The sequence below is a fragment of the Eriocheir sinensis genome, chromosome 31 (genome assembly GCF_024679095.1).
Source record: "Eriocheir sinensis breed Jianghai 21 chromosome 31, ASM2467909v1, whole genome shotgun sequence".
NCBI classification, from domain to species: Eukaryota; Metazoa; Arthropoda; class Malacostraca; order Decapoda; family Varunidae; genus Eriocheir; species Eriocheir sinensis.
The window spans coordinates 14,522,761-14,539,732 of NC_066539.1; the positions used below are offsets into that span (position 1 = coordinate 14,522,761).

Below are 16,972 nucleotides of genomic sequence, written 5' to 3' on the forward strand. Positions count from 1 at the left end.
ATAACAAAAACTGCATGTTCTTTCTTCAGTAACGAAAATGTGTTTTTTTTTTGTGTTTTTTTTTGTGTACCGCAACTATTGTAACATTATCATAAATTTCCACACTTCCACAGCCATTCTTTATTTTCGTGTTTCAGCGATGATCGATATTGAAAAAAAAAAAACTATCTAGGGGTAATGGGGAGTTGTGAATGACTATGGGAAGAGAACCGATGATGATATCCATTATATTTAGAGTAAGACATTTTTTTATACAAACAAAAGAAATGTCATTATCTTTAACGAGTCCTTTCACACTATACGCTCCCCATTCCTTTGGTTTTCACCCACTCCGGAGATGAGGTATAAGACGGCATATAATATCACAGCAAGGAAATGGTCGTTGTAAATATCGGAAGGGTCTGCGAGGCTAAACCCTGAAGGAGGTTTTGGCCAAGAGGGACAAGCGGTGCATCAGTGACAGCCAGAGTATGAAACTAGGGACTTTTGAAGTAGGGAAGTCGTGTTTGTAGGCCGATAATGTTGTGGTACAATAAAGAGCGGGAATATGGAAGAAGCACGAAATGTTGTACTTACCTATCTTTTTGTTGACTGTGATGGCAGGGCCCAGCTGGGAGTCGGAGAGAACGGCAGCCACACTGAAGGTGTAGTCCGTGTTCGGGTGGATGCAGTAGTTGCAGACCTCAGGGTTGAGGGTGAAGCTGCAGTCCTCGGTCGTGCACTGATAAAAGGGGAAAAATTTAATTAATAATAACAAGAAGAAGAAGAAGAAGATAATGACAATAATAGTAATGCCGATAATGTTATGAAAATAATAATAATAATAATAATAATAATAATAATAATAATAATAATAATAATAATAATAATAATAATAATAATAATGACAGTAAATGTAGTATTAAAAGCAGTAGTAGCAGATGATGGACAGATGATGAAGTGTGTACCGTTAACATGAATGCAGGAATCAGTTAGGAACACAAAACGTAATGTTTTCACGTTTAACATGAACAGAAATATCACAGATATTTCCATGCGCTTTTTTTACAGCATAAAGGCTTATTTTTCCCTTCATCTTGTCCACGATATATATATATATATATATATATATATATATATATATATATATATATATATATATATATATATATATATATATATATATATATATATATATATATATGTGTGTGTGTGTGTGTGTGTGTGTGTGTGTGTGTGTGTGTGTGTGTGTAAATTGAAATATAATGGATAAAGATAATCTACATGAAAGTATCTACTACTAATGGTGAAAATGGAAGGATTTGGCAAGTAGTACATTGAATAGTGATTTTAATGTATTGCTTCTGTCATTATGTGATTGTCAAGTATTGATTTTTATAAATCAAATTTTGATAATAGTGACTTCAATAAATTTCATTAGTAAGTATTTCATTCTAGTCCCAGTGTGTATTATTAAGAATATTGTCTGGAAAACAATACCAAGTGATGCATTTGGCAAAGAATATAGAAATAGTGATTCGAATTTGTTTTTGGAAAGAATGGTTGATTATAATTCAATGGTTTTGTAAAACATCGGGAAAAGAAAAAGAAAAAGCATCGGTGGACGCTGATAATATTAAGAGGAAACAAAAAGCAATAAATATCACAAGAATATTTTTAATAGGGGGCCGCAGTGAGGATGGGGACGGGGAAGGGATAAGAGAGAGAAGAGGTGAAAGCTGATGAGCGAGCGATAAAAGGGTTGGGGTAGAAAAGGTACACAACGGCCAGCGGTAAGGGTTAGGGGAGGCTAAGGGAGGAGGAGGATGGGCAACAGTCCTGCCTCGTAAATAACTTAAAGTAATAAAAATTCATGAGAGAAAGTCAGAGACAACGAGAATCCGTCATGGCTTCCCCTGGTGTTATCCTAACCAACTCCCTCAGAGCAGTGGCAGCATGCTAACGAAACAAATACAAGGTGAGAAACAAAATCTCTGACCAAATCCTCTGAAAAATTAACTAACCCCGTAACAGCAATTCATTTCAATAACACCGAGCACCATAACAAAAATACATAATATTCAAACCCAAAGTTGCACCTGACCAATGTTTCACCCCTTATTCCTCTCGGTTGCTCATAACTGATTGCTCTATGCTCAGCCCTGATCCACTTCTTATTCCTCGCCTAACCCATCATCTATTAACCTTCCATCAGCTCTTACTTTCTTTTCTCCTCTCTCTCTCTCTCTCTCTCTCTCTCACACACACACACACACACACACACACACACACACAGCAAACACTCCCTCCTTACCTAACGGGCAATCGTACACCACCAATGCCTACAAACCGGCCTCGAAGCAGTTGGTCTGTGCATTGATAAAATAAAAATAAAAAAATCAAGTAGTGGAGGGTAAATACCTTTACTCTATATAACTATTTCGTAGATCTTTCGTTACCATTCATCAATATGCATTTTATACTTCCTTTATCAGAGCGCCTGTAAGATCTTCAATGATTTAGTTATCGTTGCTGTCTTAAATTTTACTAGTGTCATCAATAATTCCATTTTGTTTTACGTATTTTTACTATTTACTTCCGTTATATGCCATTCAGTAGACACCTTTTCTTGTCAAGTGTCGTCTAGTTTTGTCCTTGTTTGGTCTCCCTTGTCTTAAAATACCTCAATGAAGAATCAGAACAACTTCCCCATTCTTAGTGATGTATGCTCTGAGGAGGCGGTGGCTGAATGGAGAGCGTAACGGCCCTGCGTTCAGGAGAACGCGAGATCAATCCCCGCTCGGTGCCACCAAGCTGGGAATTTTCAGCCGCCGCCGAGTGGCTTAAAACTACCCACATGCTGTCCAAAAGACCACCTATCAACCCGGACTCTAGATTCTAGGATTAAAGACGAGCTCCGGGAGGGCAGCATGAGCCAATGCAAAATGGCGCCACTATAAACACTCGCCTGCGCCAGAACGGGCTGGGCCGACCATCAGGCCCCACCGGGATGAAGCCTACCGGCGCAATAGGCCACGACGTGAAAAAAAAAAAATGCTACGATATCCTATGTATTCTTCTGTTTACCTTCATCTCGGTATCGTAGGAAACGGAGCCGCCAAGGAGCACTAGGATGTAGGAAGAAATATCGCCCTTGCAAGCTGGTTGGTTCCACTGCAGGACAACATTGGAGAGTCGTTCGTTCACCGATAGTTTCCTTGGCTTGAGGTGTTCAGTGCTGTCGGCTGCGGGGCAAATTGAAGAAAAGGGTGGCGTGAGCTGATGGACTGGTTAAAAGTTGGTATGAGGAATGGAGTGAAAACACTACTGACTGGAGGAGTTACGTAGGCATGTGAATGAAGGAGCTGATGAAGAAAAAGGTGATAGGGGATTCTGGGGTAGTGATAAAAGTGTGGCAGTGTGAAACTTTAGAAATGAAGATAGTAATGTTCAAAGAGATGTAGATGGATAATGTAAAATGAGGAAGAGATAGTGTCGCTGAATTCCCAACGAACGAAGTGTAGGAGAGAAGAATGGCTGGACGTATGAGACAGGATAAGGAAAGTATTTTCTGGCTTACACGGAAAGTGGAAATAGAATGGTTCGAGGACTGATATAGGTGAGAGAGAGAGAGAGAGAGAGAGAGAGAGAGAGAGAGAGAGAGAGAGAGAGAGAGAGAGAGAGAGAGAGAGAGAGAGAGAGAGAGAGAGAGAGAGAGAGAGAGAGAGAGAGAGAGAGAGAGAGAGAGCTTGTTTATTAGCTTAATTATATATTTATTCACAGTCTACCCATTATATTCTTTTTTTAGAGAATTGAGATATTGAAGGAAAACTTTGAAGGACAAAGCTTGCTATTAAATTGTAGGCTACTTTTTAGGGATAGGCTGGGGATCAGGCTTAGTTAAGGATAGATCGATAAAGGTGACACCAGAGTGTTGTCGAAGAATAGGGTATAGGCGACTGAAAGATTGTATTGAGCTGATAGGTGGAAAATTTGAGTTTTTGAGGCGTTGAAGGACACCAGGTTCCTCCTGCCCCAATCAGAAATGATAGCAAGGTCTGACTGAGGTTAAGTGTTCTGTAGCTTTCAGCCTGGAGTTTTGTAATTCGTTTTGAGAGGGTCTTCTGTTGAAAGAAGTTGAATGAAGCAGAAAAGTCACCAGAGCAGTCAAGAGTGGAGAGGACAGAGTTACGAGTCTTTATGTCCTCAGCAAATTTTGAAGTGAAATTATTGAACCCAACGTCGATGTCATTGAGAGAGAGAGAGAGAGAGAGAGAGAGAGAGAGAGAGAGAGAGAGAGAGAGAGAGAGAGAGAGAGAGAGAGAGAGAGAGAGAGAGAGAGAGAGAGAGAGAGAGAGAGAGAGAGAGAGAGAGAGAGATTCAGGCTGTAATGATTTTTTGCATAGGTATGTGAAAGTCTAAGGGTTGATATAAAAATGTTAAATGTTGGCACAAAAAATAAAATAAGAAGAATGAAGTTCAGCGGCAGTCAATATTTTGTTTTAGCTCTACGTTTTGATATTCCCTTCTAAATACAATTTGTGTTGCAATAAGTGGAACCCCGAGGAAAGCAAATTGTTTCATGACTTATTTGATACTAGAGGAAGGGACACTAGTAAAATTAATTGATCTCGTGCGGCTTACCGGCCTTCTGACAGATCATGTACTGCAAGGTGTGGTCAGCGGGGTAGGGCTGCAGCTTGTAGCGGTAAGAGGTGTCGGGGAAGTCGTCCAGCATGGCGGCGATGGAGGCCCCGTAAAGGCTGGTGGGCAGGGCGTTCCATTCATTAGTGGAGCCGACCTGTGGAGGGAGGTGAAAGATTACATGGTGTCGACAGAGTAGATGACAAAGAAGCAAATGAGGTAACTATATGTGTAAAGGATAGCAGAGGTGAAAACACTGCAGGTCCTATGAGATCGCAGCGGGTGGAACATAAGTGGAGATGGGCATGAGTAATTCAGAGAGGTCGAAGGCGAGGAAAAATGAAGTACTATGTTATTGGCCCGGCAATGGTCCTTTATAGCGAAAGTTTATTTCATTGCTGGCAACGACTTATTTTTTTCCCAGTTTTCAACCATTTTTAAATAGTATCATTCGGTGATCTTTGGTGCTTTGATATATCGCTATGATTTCCCAGTGCTGACCCCTATGATCGTCAGTAAGAAAATCTGAAGTTATATTGACAGAAAAAAAGGAAGTACCTCGACTGTATTCCAGAGTGTCTTACTCCTTTGAGACACTGCCCACTTCAGTATTTATTTTTTATATAGAATTAGTTCAGATTAGTTTTTAAGTTTGCAGGTGAAGGTGTCACAATATTATTTTGAGAAATACTTATCGTAGGACTGTGATTTTTGTGTGTGAAATATCAGGTCACTATTAGAAACAATTAGAAACGTGACAACCTTTCTGTTGTCTATTAACAGTTCTGTTGTCTCGCCATTATTGATGCTGGAGCACTATATCAACGATTTTATTACATTTTTCTTATCTAAGATGTTGTTAGCACGCAACAAAGTTTATCTTTCTTACAGGGAGAAGCTCAAAAACAAAAAATAAAAATGCCCGCAAAAACGATGGTCTCACACAGAGGGCAGCTAAAGTAGCCGAAAAAAAGGGTCATGTTCGTTTAGAGGTGTTCTAATGCTTCTTCCTTGAAAGCCTTAAGGTCTTAGGCAGAAGGAAATACATACGAAGGCTCTTCTAGAGTTTACCAGTGTAAGATGCTTGATAACTCTTACATAAATAGTTTGGATAGCATCTATAGGGATATAACAGAGTTGAAAGTCGTGTGTAGGGCGGCCACGAGAGTGGTGGAGGCATGGAGCTAGCTGGTTCAGATGAGCAGTTAGGATGGAAATATTGGTAGAAGATAGAGAGGCAACTCTGCAGCGGAATAAAAATGGTATGACTATCAGTAAGAGGAGAGGGTTAATGAGACGAAAAGCCTTTGGTTCTACTATTTTCAAAAGTGCTGTGTGTATGGGACCCTACACACATGAGATGCATACTCCATGCGAGGGCGGACAAGGCCCTTGTATATGGATAACATTTAATCTTGTATTTAGATAGCCTAATCTCGAGGAAGTTAATTCAGGAAGAGATGAGATATATAGTTTTCAGTATGTTTAGTCTGTTATTGATAAATAAGAGATAGATGTCTGGAGGACTGTGTCGGTTTGTCAGGTGGAGAAATTAAGTTTTAGAGGCACTGAGGGATACCAAACTCTTGCCCCAATAAGAAATAATAGTAAGGTACGAGTTGAATGCTCTACAGCGTCCAGCCTTGAGTTGTGTATTTCCTGTTGTGACGGTTATTTGTTTAAAAAGAATTTTGAGTAATCCAGAGTAGTGTCATCGGCATAATATGTAGTTGAACAGTTTGTTTTGGAAGGAAGATCATTAATGAACACAGAAAGGGAGTGAGAGAGAACAGACTTTTGTGAAACATTGCAGTTATCAGGTTTAAGGGTAGAACAGTGGAGATAAATCGGCCTCAAAGAAAACTGGAAATGAAACTACAGATAGAGGGATTGATGCCAGACTGTGTTTTAAAAGCTTTCAAGATGTGTATGGCAGCAGCAAAAGTTTCACCGAAACGTCTAGGAGAGAAAGACCAGAAATCGCTTGGGAAGTAAAAAAAATAACCAGTAAAACACCAGCGGAAACCATGTTGGTGATCAGAGATTATGAATGACATCTTGATTCTCTTAAGAAAATCGTAATTAAATATTAACAAGAGTATTTAGCGAAACAAAACAGACCCCGAAATCTGATTCCCGGGAAAACTTACCGAGAGCCAGTCACAGAAGTTGTTGTTCTCGCAGCCGCTGCCGTCAGCGTAAAGCCAACTGGAGGGGGAGTCACAGCCATTCCTGCGAGGCAAGACAGAAAGGGTGCGCACAACAACAACAACAAGAAAACATAAGGTAAGATATATTTTTCGTTATTTGACGTGCTGAAGATCACTGTTTGAATATGTGGGTTAGTAATTTCTACAAAGGATCACTGATAGGATATGTCAGTGAATCCTGTACTTGAGATGTCACTGGATATGTACATTATTATGAAAGCTATATTACTTTTACATGCGGATAATCTATCACGTCTTTCAATCACATATCCAAATATACCTGCGATGCAATCCATCAAAAAAGAATTCTGTTAAAGAGGACCTGCAGAAAAGCATCCAATATACTACTTATACAGGTTATGCCACGTTTCGGTAGGTGTCTTCCTACCTACTCCCTCTAATAGTAGTACTACTTTCGCTCGAACTGCTACTACTACTAGTGATCGTTACTAATGTTACTACTACTTCTAACAATAGCACTGCTGCAGTACGTTCAACTGTTACTGTCATGAGTTGCTTGGTGATTCATCCTCTCAGGAGTCCTACACCCCTGCCTGGGGCTAGCAGTCAGTCCAGCCCCTGATATGAGTTGGTTGGGGAGGGGTCTTCAACCCCACCTTGTACAACCATATCATAGCCCAAATCAATCAAAAAGTAGAGGTCGGGGTCACAGCGTCAATCTCGACCCTAATCCGGTTCTGCTGGGGGCCCCAACCGCGTGTCAGGCTTTCTCGATACATCTGCATCGAAGTGGAGGGTGGAGGGTGGAGGGCAAAGTCTACAGGACCCCTTCATCTGAAAAGAGGGAGGGGCTTCTAGCCACTCTTTTTGTTTTGTGGGTGACCGGTGCAGTGCAGATGCGGCGTCAGCCGCATAACCAGGGTGAGGGATCAACCTTCGGAGAGTACTGTGTGTGTGATCCTGGAACGTCCTGAGGCCCTCGGAGGATCACCGACTGAGCTAAAAATCAAAATAAAACTGAAGGTGGATACTAGAGGGACTCTCTGAGACGAAGAACACTGGCAATGGCGAGATCAGCAGAGCGGGATACACCTACTGCTGCTCCGGCATGAGGGATAGTGACCATCATGATGGGATACCTACAGGCATCTCCATCCAGCTGGAGCAATTTATAGTTAAAATTACTCCGGTTCATGAACAAATAATGTCAATAAGGCTGAACCACACCCTGAGCCTCATCTTTCTTGTTGCAGTGTATCCACGCTCCTATTGAGATCTGCGAAACTGAAGAATAGGAGGTATTCTACGACGAACTATATTCAATATTCGACCATTGTCCCCCCACCCTCTGCGGGACAGTCATTGCTGTGGGCGTGTTCAGTGCTACTGCCGGCACTGGCAGAGTTGGTTATGAATTTTGAGTTGGTCCACACGGTTCTGGTACCAGGAACACCATCAGCTTTCTCCTCCTGACCTTTGTATGTTCCAGGAGGATAAGAATTGCTGCACCGCTGGACTTGGAACAGTAAAGCTGAAGAAGTAGCTAGAAGATTGATCACATCCTTGTAAGCACTCGTTGGAGTACTCTTCAGAACTGCAGGGATTTCCGTAGTGCACAGTTCTTTGCAACTGATCACAGGCTTATTGTTGCTATACTCAAGCTTTCGTGTCACTTCAAGAAGGATCTCGAAATGTATCTTTATTGTGTTTCATCTCAAGAGACTGAAAGACATGGCATGTAGCCTACCCATGAGCATGCAGTGACAGTCTCAGATCGGTTCAGTGTACTCAGCATACTTGAGAACCCAGTGGAACAGTGGAATATCTTCAAACTTGAATTTTTTTATGCTGCAAAAGACCGCACTGCAGAGCGCCCGAGATCATGGATTGATTTTGCCTTGGGAGAGACACTGGCCAATATCGAGAAGAGTCGCACTGCCAAGTTTGCTGGGAATAGGAACAAATATAGGGTTCTGTCATGTAAGACCAGAGCTCTTCTGAGGAAAGACAAGGAGAGTTATGTCACGAGTCTTGCTGCGAATGTGAAGTGCTATTTCAATGCAAATGAGCACCGATCTGCTTACCGAACCCTGAAGAAGCCCCACTCCAAGCCTTCCTCTCAGGTGAGCGCTCTCCGAATAGCAGATGATTGCCTCGATTAGACATGGACGGGCAGAGGTCTTGTTGGGATGAGTACTTTGAGCAGTTACACATGGTGGACTCTCAGAGCGGGTTGCTCCCAAGTGCTGGGCTGCAAGTGGCGGATGTTTATCCACTTAAGTACGAAAGTCCACTCTCTCATGGCTAGGTCAGAGAAGCTGTGGCAAGGCGGAGGGTTTGAAATGCTGTTGGTATTTTTAACATTAGTGCAGAGCTGATCAAAACTGGAGATGAGACCATGATGCGTGGGATGCATACAATTTTGACTGACATATGACAATCTAGCATCGTTCTTCCTGACTAGTAATAGTGGGGAATGGTCGTCTCTATTTGGAAAGGGAAAGGGGGCCGTCAGGGCTGCTACATCTACCGTGGTATTACCTTGCACACCGTGCCAGACAAGGTGCTGACTCGTCTATTGCTTATGCCGATTCGCAACTAGTTGCTAAAGCTGCTGTGACCAGAGCTTCACACCTTGCAAGTCGTCAACTAGCACTTCGCGTACTGATGGTGAACCGACTCGAGTTCTGACAGGGGACACTTGCAGCATATGTCATATAAAGAAGTATTTGATTCACTGCGTCGCGAATTGCTCTGGGCTCGCCAGCGACTCCGCAGGAATCCAAGAAGGACTGTTTATCTATAGACTGGCCTATACTCTTTGACTGAGAGGGAAGTGACGTAGTGGGGGGGGGGTCTTGCTTCTTTACCTTGACCACGGGAGTGAGGCAGGGCTTTGGCCTTGCCCTGTCACTTCAACGCTTGCATGGACTGAGTACTAGCAGAGTTGTGGATCACATCCTTGTGGAGTATCTGTTGGCAATACCAGGGTCACTGAACTTGATTTTGCCGACGATGCAATAATCCTAGCGGAGTCACTGGAGATTCTGGTAATGGGTCTCAAGGCGTCAGAGGGTGGGCTATGCATCGAGCCCCCACTGCGTGAACCCGTGTTGCTTGAGTGACTGTATGAACATATGCACTCGGTAGGCTCTGGTAGTCGGCAAAAGTCGGAAGGCTCGAAACTAATACTTTGATGGCAATGTGTTTTCTTGCATACTTTGCCGAATACTAAGCAAAGCAGATTTTTTTTTTTTTTTTTTTTTTTTACGTTGTTGCCTGTTGCGCCGGTAGGCATCTTCCCGGTGGGGCCTGATGGTCGGTCGGCCCAGGCGAGTGTTTATAGTGGCGCCATCTTGCATTGGCTCATGCTGCCCCCTCTCGTTCTTCTTCGGCTTCGGGCTTCCTCTAGAGCCCGGGGTGGGGGGGTGGTGGTCTTCAGGGGTAGTTTTAAGGGGCCAGGCGGTGACTGAAAAATGAAAAATAGCGGATAGTGTGAGGTCGTCATGTCGTCGTCATCACGCGAATGTCCGCATGAGTCAATATCACTTTCGGGCCATGTAACATTCAAAGTTAGGGTAGATAACTGGCATGTGGACGATTTGTGGCTACCAAGCTACTACGATTACTACTTCTACTTTTATTACCACTACTTCTATTACTACTACAACTACTACTATTACTACTACTACTACTACTACTACTACTACTACTACTACTACTACTACTACTACTATTACTATTGCTACCACTACTACTGTTTTTAAGATTACTGCTACTACTACAACTACTACTACACTACTACTACTACTGTTGCTTCCACTACTTCTGCTTCTACGATTACTGCTACTACTACCACTACTACTACTACTACTACTACTACTACTACTACTACTACTACTACTGCTGCTAATAATAATAATAATAATAATAATAATAATAATAATAATACTTCTGCTACGGCTACTACTATTCTTCCTTAGTAGCTGCTAGTTTTTCTGTAGCTATCATTTGTATAGCAGATCTACAAGTCTTATAGCACGTACTGGCACATTAGACCGATGAAGGCGCGGCGGTACTGGGAATCGACGTTCTCGCTGAGGTGAGGCTGCAGTAGACCTTTCATGAAGGAGTGGACCTGGGGACTCTTGTCTGCTGCCAGCACTGCGCCTTCGCCCTGACACCTGTGGAAAGTCGGAGAGGTGAGAGGGGGCCGGGAGGAGGATGAGAGAGAGAGAGAGAGAGAGGAAAAAGATACATACATACAAACATACATACAAAAAAGAGAGCTCAAAAGGCACTAACACACACACACACACACACACACACACAGAGAGAGAGAGAGAGAGAGAGAGAGAGAGAGAGAGAGAGAGAGAGAGAGAGAGAGAGAGAGAGAGAGAGAGAGAGAGAGAGAGAGAGAGAGAGAGAGAGAGAGAGAGAGAGAGAGAGAGAGAGAGACCGGTTTAAGCAGAAGAGTTAAAAGCTGGCAAGTTACTAATGATAAATCCGTTATTTATAAGAACATAAGAACGTAGAGTTGGCATGAAGCCGGCAGGACTATCTATACATGGCAGCTCCTGTAAACTTAACCCCACTTAATTAACCTTACTATCCATGAATTCATCTAACCTAACCTATCCCTGAAGGTCTGTTGTATGAGTACTAACCTCAAACAGGCAAAGCCTGTTTGACACCCTGTTTGACACTTTCGCTGTTCTATTATTAAAATTATTATTATTATTATTATTATTATTATTATTATTATTATTATTATTATTATTGTTATTGTTATTGTTATTATTGTTATTGTTATTGTTATTATTATTATTATTATTATTATTATTATTATTATTATTATTATTATTATTATTATTATTATTATTGGTATTGTTATTAATATTGTTATTATAATTTCTCTTATAACTATTATCAGTACAATAAAAATACCAATGACATTTTTGTTCACCTGTTGCTATTTTGGAATTGTTTTGCTGTGTTGTCGTTTTCATCGTTTTTGTTATTCTAGGTTTCCTGGCATTGTTGATATTGTTGTCACTGATACCGTTTATTAAGATTGTCATTTGAGTGCATGATGAAGATGATGGTGCTGGTGGTATCATTTCTGATTTTATATGCCAGTCAATTATAGCAATTATAAACAAAAAAAATACGCGAATGTTTGTTTCAATTACACATTATTTTTTTCACATCGATCTGATGTTCGCTTGTGATACTGGAGGCGGAAGAGAGGAGCGAGGAGGGTCAGGGAGTCATGAAGTGAAAGTGAAGGGAAGAGGGAAGGAGGAAACAAAGGAGCGAGGAGGAGGAGTGGCAGGGAGGGAACGTGAAGTGCAGATTTAAAAGGATGAACTACAATGTTTACCTATTCCACCTTTAAGGGTATCATGGAGAGCTATTGACTGAATGCTGAGAAACTCTATGCCTGATTTTGCAAGCGCAAGAAGGTTACAAAAATGTTTTTCTATCTATCTATGTATCATTCTGTTTATCTATCGTTTACCCATAAGAGTTTATAATATAAATATATAAATATATATATATATATATATATATATATATATATATATATATATATATATATATATATATATATATATATATATATATATATATATATCATCATATATATATATATATATATATATATATATATATATATATATATATATATATATATATATATATATATATATATATATATATATATATATATATATATATATATATATATATATATATATATATATATATATATATATATGTGTGTGTGTGTGTGTGTGTGTGTGTGTGTGTGTGTGTGTGTGTGTGTGTGTGTGTGTGTGTATATATATATATATATATATATATATATATATATATATATATATATATATATATATATATATATATATATATATATATATATATATATATATATATATATATATATATATATATATATATATATATATATATATATATATATATATATATATATATATATACATGGACACATGTATCCAGACGGTATTATGAACCTTTTCTTATAGTTGAGTATTTCGATATATTTTCCTTCTTTCTTCTTTAGTCTCTTACGTCAGCCCTCAAGAGCGTGGGTGCCTTGACCCGCCGCCCTTCCCTTTGACCTTCGTTACCAACCCCTTCACGACCCGGCTGTCACCCCTCAGGTTACCGGATGTATTTTTTCCATCTTTATTTCTAGACAGTTCTGAACTACACCAAAATAATTTTAGTCCAAGACATCGCTCACTTAGTTTAAGTAAAAGGTGAATGAATATAAGAAAAGCAAGTATAAGAAATGCTTAACAATACGAGAAGGAATATTTGATTTGCATTGGGGACGGGATTTAAAGAGAAATATTTTATTTTCAAATAGCTTTTAAAAGCAGCATTTGAAGAATAATGATACAATTTTTTTGAGTTGATGATAATTTGATAAACACAACGGACATTTGAGGGATGCAAAAAAGATCACCAAACAGACACAAAATAAGAGGACTCACATCCTTTGGGCTGCGGTGAAGTCAATAGGAGTGTCGGTCTTGAGCACCTTGTAGCACTGCTCCTGGTACTTGCTGTAACCGGCTGAGCACACATCTGTTGGGAAGGAAACAGTCAGTACCACGCTTAGCAATATGAGAAAGAGGTAGAAGGTAGGGAAGCAAACATGAGACGAAGAGCACATAAAGAAACTCGATAAACGGAGAAAGAGGAGCACATGACATATAATGAGGAACATGAAATCACGGGGAAATATAAAGAGAAGTGGGAAGAGAAGCCAGAGATCACAGATAATAGGGGCAGGGGTACGGGGACACCAGTAATAGCCGAGGGTAAGGGAAGATAGGCATTGAGAGGGGACTTCATTGAATGGGGAAGGCTCATGTTGAAATAATATCACATTTATATTAATAATAATATAAATAATATGTATAGGTTTAAACAATTTTTTTCACACACACACACACACACACACACACACACACACACACACACACACACACACACACACACACATTCAATATATAGGATGTATATATAGGTTTTCTCTTTAGGATATATGCAAAGGTTCTGTATATCATATTTTATATTCTAAAAATGGAACGATTACATTTGCAAATATATAATACAAATTAATATATACTATGTTGCCTTGGAGGTCAACGAACACAAACAGCGGTCTAAAGTTGATGAAAAAAAGCAATGTTTCGTGCATCAATGTATCAGTTGTATTGGAGCAGTTCTTTGTACAATAATTATTCATGTTCGTATTTTCAGAAAACAAACAAATAAAAAAAAAAACGGGAATTCTTTGACCGAACATTACTTGTGGCAAATAAGTAACGGAAAACAACAAACAAGGAACTATTCGCACGAAGCAAAATTTAAAAGTGTATTATGCTTTAAGAAACGACAAAAATGGCTGGTAATAAAAAGCAGCGTATAATGATAGGTAAAGTAAGTATAGTTAGGAGCGTACGCTATAGCTGCACGTGGCCGCGGTGTTCATCTCCGTACCATTGGCCCTTGAGCATGTGGAGGGTGAGAACCAATTACCCCGGAACCAAAGTTGCCAGATTGTCTTACTCAGCCTCTTATATTTACCGACTTCCGACCCAAAAACTGTCTCGTGGACCCCAATAAGGAGATTCACTTAAAATTATCGTTAAAATAGTTAATTCCTGATGTTTCTTGGCAATAGTTAGGTAAGTAGTTAGGTAAATGCTATGGTCTGAGTACGACAATCTGGCAACGGTGCCCGGGACAGAGAGCCAATGTAACATCCGGGCTACCACAGTTTACCTTCCCCAGGTTTCCTCAAGTACTCATTTGACGACCATGCCGCAATAAAGAATGGACAGCTGGGTTGGCTGCTCACCGATTGCCCAGGCCGGGATTCGAACCCAGGCTCTCAGATTCGATGATAGGAAGGGCTAACCACTGCGCCAGGGAGACGAACAAGCAAAAATATTCCTATCTGTTAACTCAAGAAGACCTTTGCAATATAGATGTGTTGTTCTCATGCTGTCCAAAATATTATCAAATTTAAAGACAAGAGTAGAAGCAAAAGAAATAAAAAAGATCTAGGCAAACATCGCTATTTATCAGTGACGTTGTTTTGAAGTGGTCTACGACTTCTTAATAATGGAGACAGAGAGAGAGAGAGAGAGAGAGAGAGAGAGAGAGAGAGAGAGAGAGAGAGAGAGTTGTAACTGTGAAGGAGAACTAGTGAATATCGGAAAAGTTCAGTCAGCGCGCGACCTTCCTCAGTCAGCGCGCGACCTTCCTTTGATTCACACGTGACTTTCGCCCATAGTGTTAGACTTCCCCATTCCCATCCCATCCCCATCCCTTACCCGTGGCCATAAACCGTAGTGTAAAGCGTCCCCATGTGGTTGGGGTTGTTTTACGCTACCCCGTGAGGGTGCGGATGGGGTGGGAAAAGTGTTGACTCCGCGGGTCAGAGAGCAGGACATCTTCGGCTTTTCCTTCGTATATTTCATGAATAAATAGTGTTCTATTTGTTATTATAGAAGGACATATATCGAAAAGCATCAGAATATTTGTATGACTGATATTATATCGCAAACTTTGCTAAAGTTAATATATCTTTTTTAGTTTGTAAGGACTGGTGTTTCCATTGATTGTAAACGTACAGTTATTCCTGAAGATTCATTTATAATTGTCCCCAAAATTGGCAAAAGACGGCAGATTGATAACTAAATATGGCATTATTATAGTAATACTTAACATATACCATAAAAAAGGGCATTTCTAGGCGACCACCTTGATTTAAGACAAATGTCATAAATGACACGACCTAACAACCCCGGTGTGGCTGGCCAGGTGTGTGACGAGTCATGGATACCAACCTGTCTCATAAATTAACTTACCCGCGTTAGCTGTTATTTACTTGTAGATCAACAACGCTATTGTTTTGTTTTATGATATATAATGTATATGAATACAATGGTGTGTGAAAAATGCATTATTTATCTCGTTTTCTGTAATTATTGGTTTGAAAGTGCTGCCAACATTATTATGACCTGCGGGTTGGTCTTGTCTGGCCCGCCGGGGACGGGGAGGGGATGGGGCGGTTTATACATACCCCAGACCCGCGTATGGGGATGGGGACGGAAAGGGAATGGGGAAGATTAATACTACGGCCGTTTGCCCCGCTGCTGTGTGGAGCCAACTCGCTCTTTCCTCTGCTTTCCTCTGCTTTTGCGGTGTGAGGCGTTCTGTGCTTCTGTGAACTACTGCTGTACTGGAGGACTACAAAACCAGGAGGATTACCCTGCCTTCTACTACAGACCGCTAAGTGTTCTGATTTAGTATTTACTTAGTTAGATAGTGATCCACAGTTACTCCTAGGACAAGTGTATTAAGCTTCCCACATCTACACTAAATTCAACATTCTTTCACGCCAACCCAGTGCTATACGGTTTTATATTGCTTTTGTGTTTTTTATATTGCTTTTGTGTTTTCTTCTCCTTCTATTATTAGGATACTTTACTGTGCTGTGATAATAGGACCACGTGAATCAGGCGCGCCAAGCTACGTTAATTTCTAAGTCCACACAAAACACTAGATAATCCACTTTACGCGCAAACCGAGTGAACACAGTTATCATCTTCTTTACGTAAGTGATTTCTCAGTATATTAATATTGGCATGTGTTTTGTCTTGATGGGTAGAAATAACCGCGCCTTTTTACCCGAGACACACCCTTTTCCCCGGGGAATTGACCTGACTGCGACCTCACATCAGCTGTTGGTTTGTTTTCCTAGATACACATTTTTGCCCATAGATTTGACCTGACGACCTCACCGCAGCTGTTGGTTTGTTTTCCTAGATACACATTTTTGCCCAGAGATTTGACCTGACGACCTCACCGCAGCTGCGTACTTTGTTATCGTCTTAACGCGCCAAATTGTTTCCGTCTTGCCTCGCCCATATCTTCACCATGACGTCCCTCAAGCGTTGTTCTGGGTGTGGCCTTCGCATGGCCAAGCAGTACTTTCTTTCCAAGGACGTTTGTAGGTTCTGCGTTAAGACTCAGAAGGATGCTCAGAGGATCATAGAGTTAGAGAATAGGGTCACCACACTCGCCGCCCAGGTAGACTTATTAGTTAGTGCAGCAGCAACAAGCCCCGC

At 40.7% G+C, this 16,972-nt stretch overlaps 1 protein-coding gene across 2 annotated transcripts in view; it reads right to left on the reverse strand.

Annotated features, from left to right (window-relative positions):
* LOC127005928 (uncharacterized) overlaps positions 1 to 16,972 on the reverse strand; it is a 117,426-nt gene that overhangs the window by 67,287 nt on the left and 33,167 nt on the right. For both annotated transcript variants that reach the window (XM_050875342.1, XM_050875341.1), the window contains 6 exons: positions 13,319 to 13,412; positions 10,841 to 10,978; positions 6,774 to 6,855; positions 4,624 to 4,780; positions 3,067 to 3,224; positions 577 to 721 (listed from right to left, as the gene is read on the reverse strand). In XM_050875342.1, the coding sequence (XP_050731299.1) occupies positions 577 to 721; positions 3,067 to 3,224; positions 4,624 to 4,780; positions 6,774 to 6,855; positions 10,841 to 10,978; positions 13,319 to 13,412 (774 nt within the window). The remainder of the gene's footprint in view (positions 1 to 576; positions 722 to 3,066; positions 3,225 to 4,623; positions 4,781 to 6,773; positions 6,856 to 10,840; positions 10,979 to 13,318; positions 13,413 to 16,972) is intronic.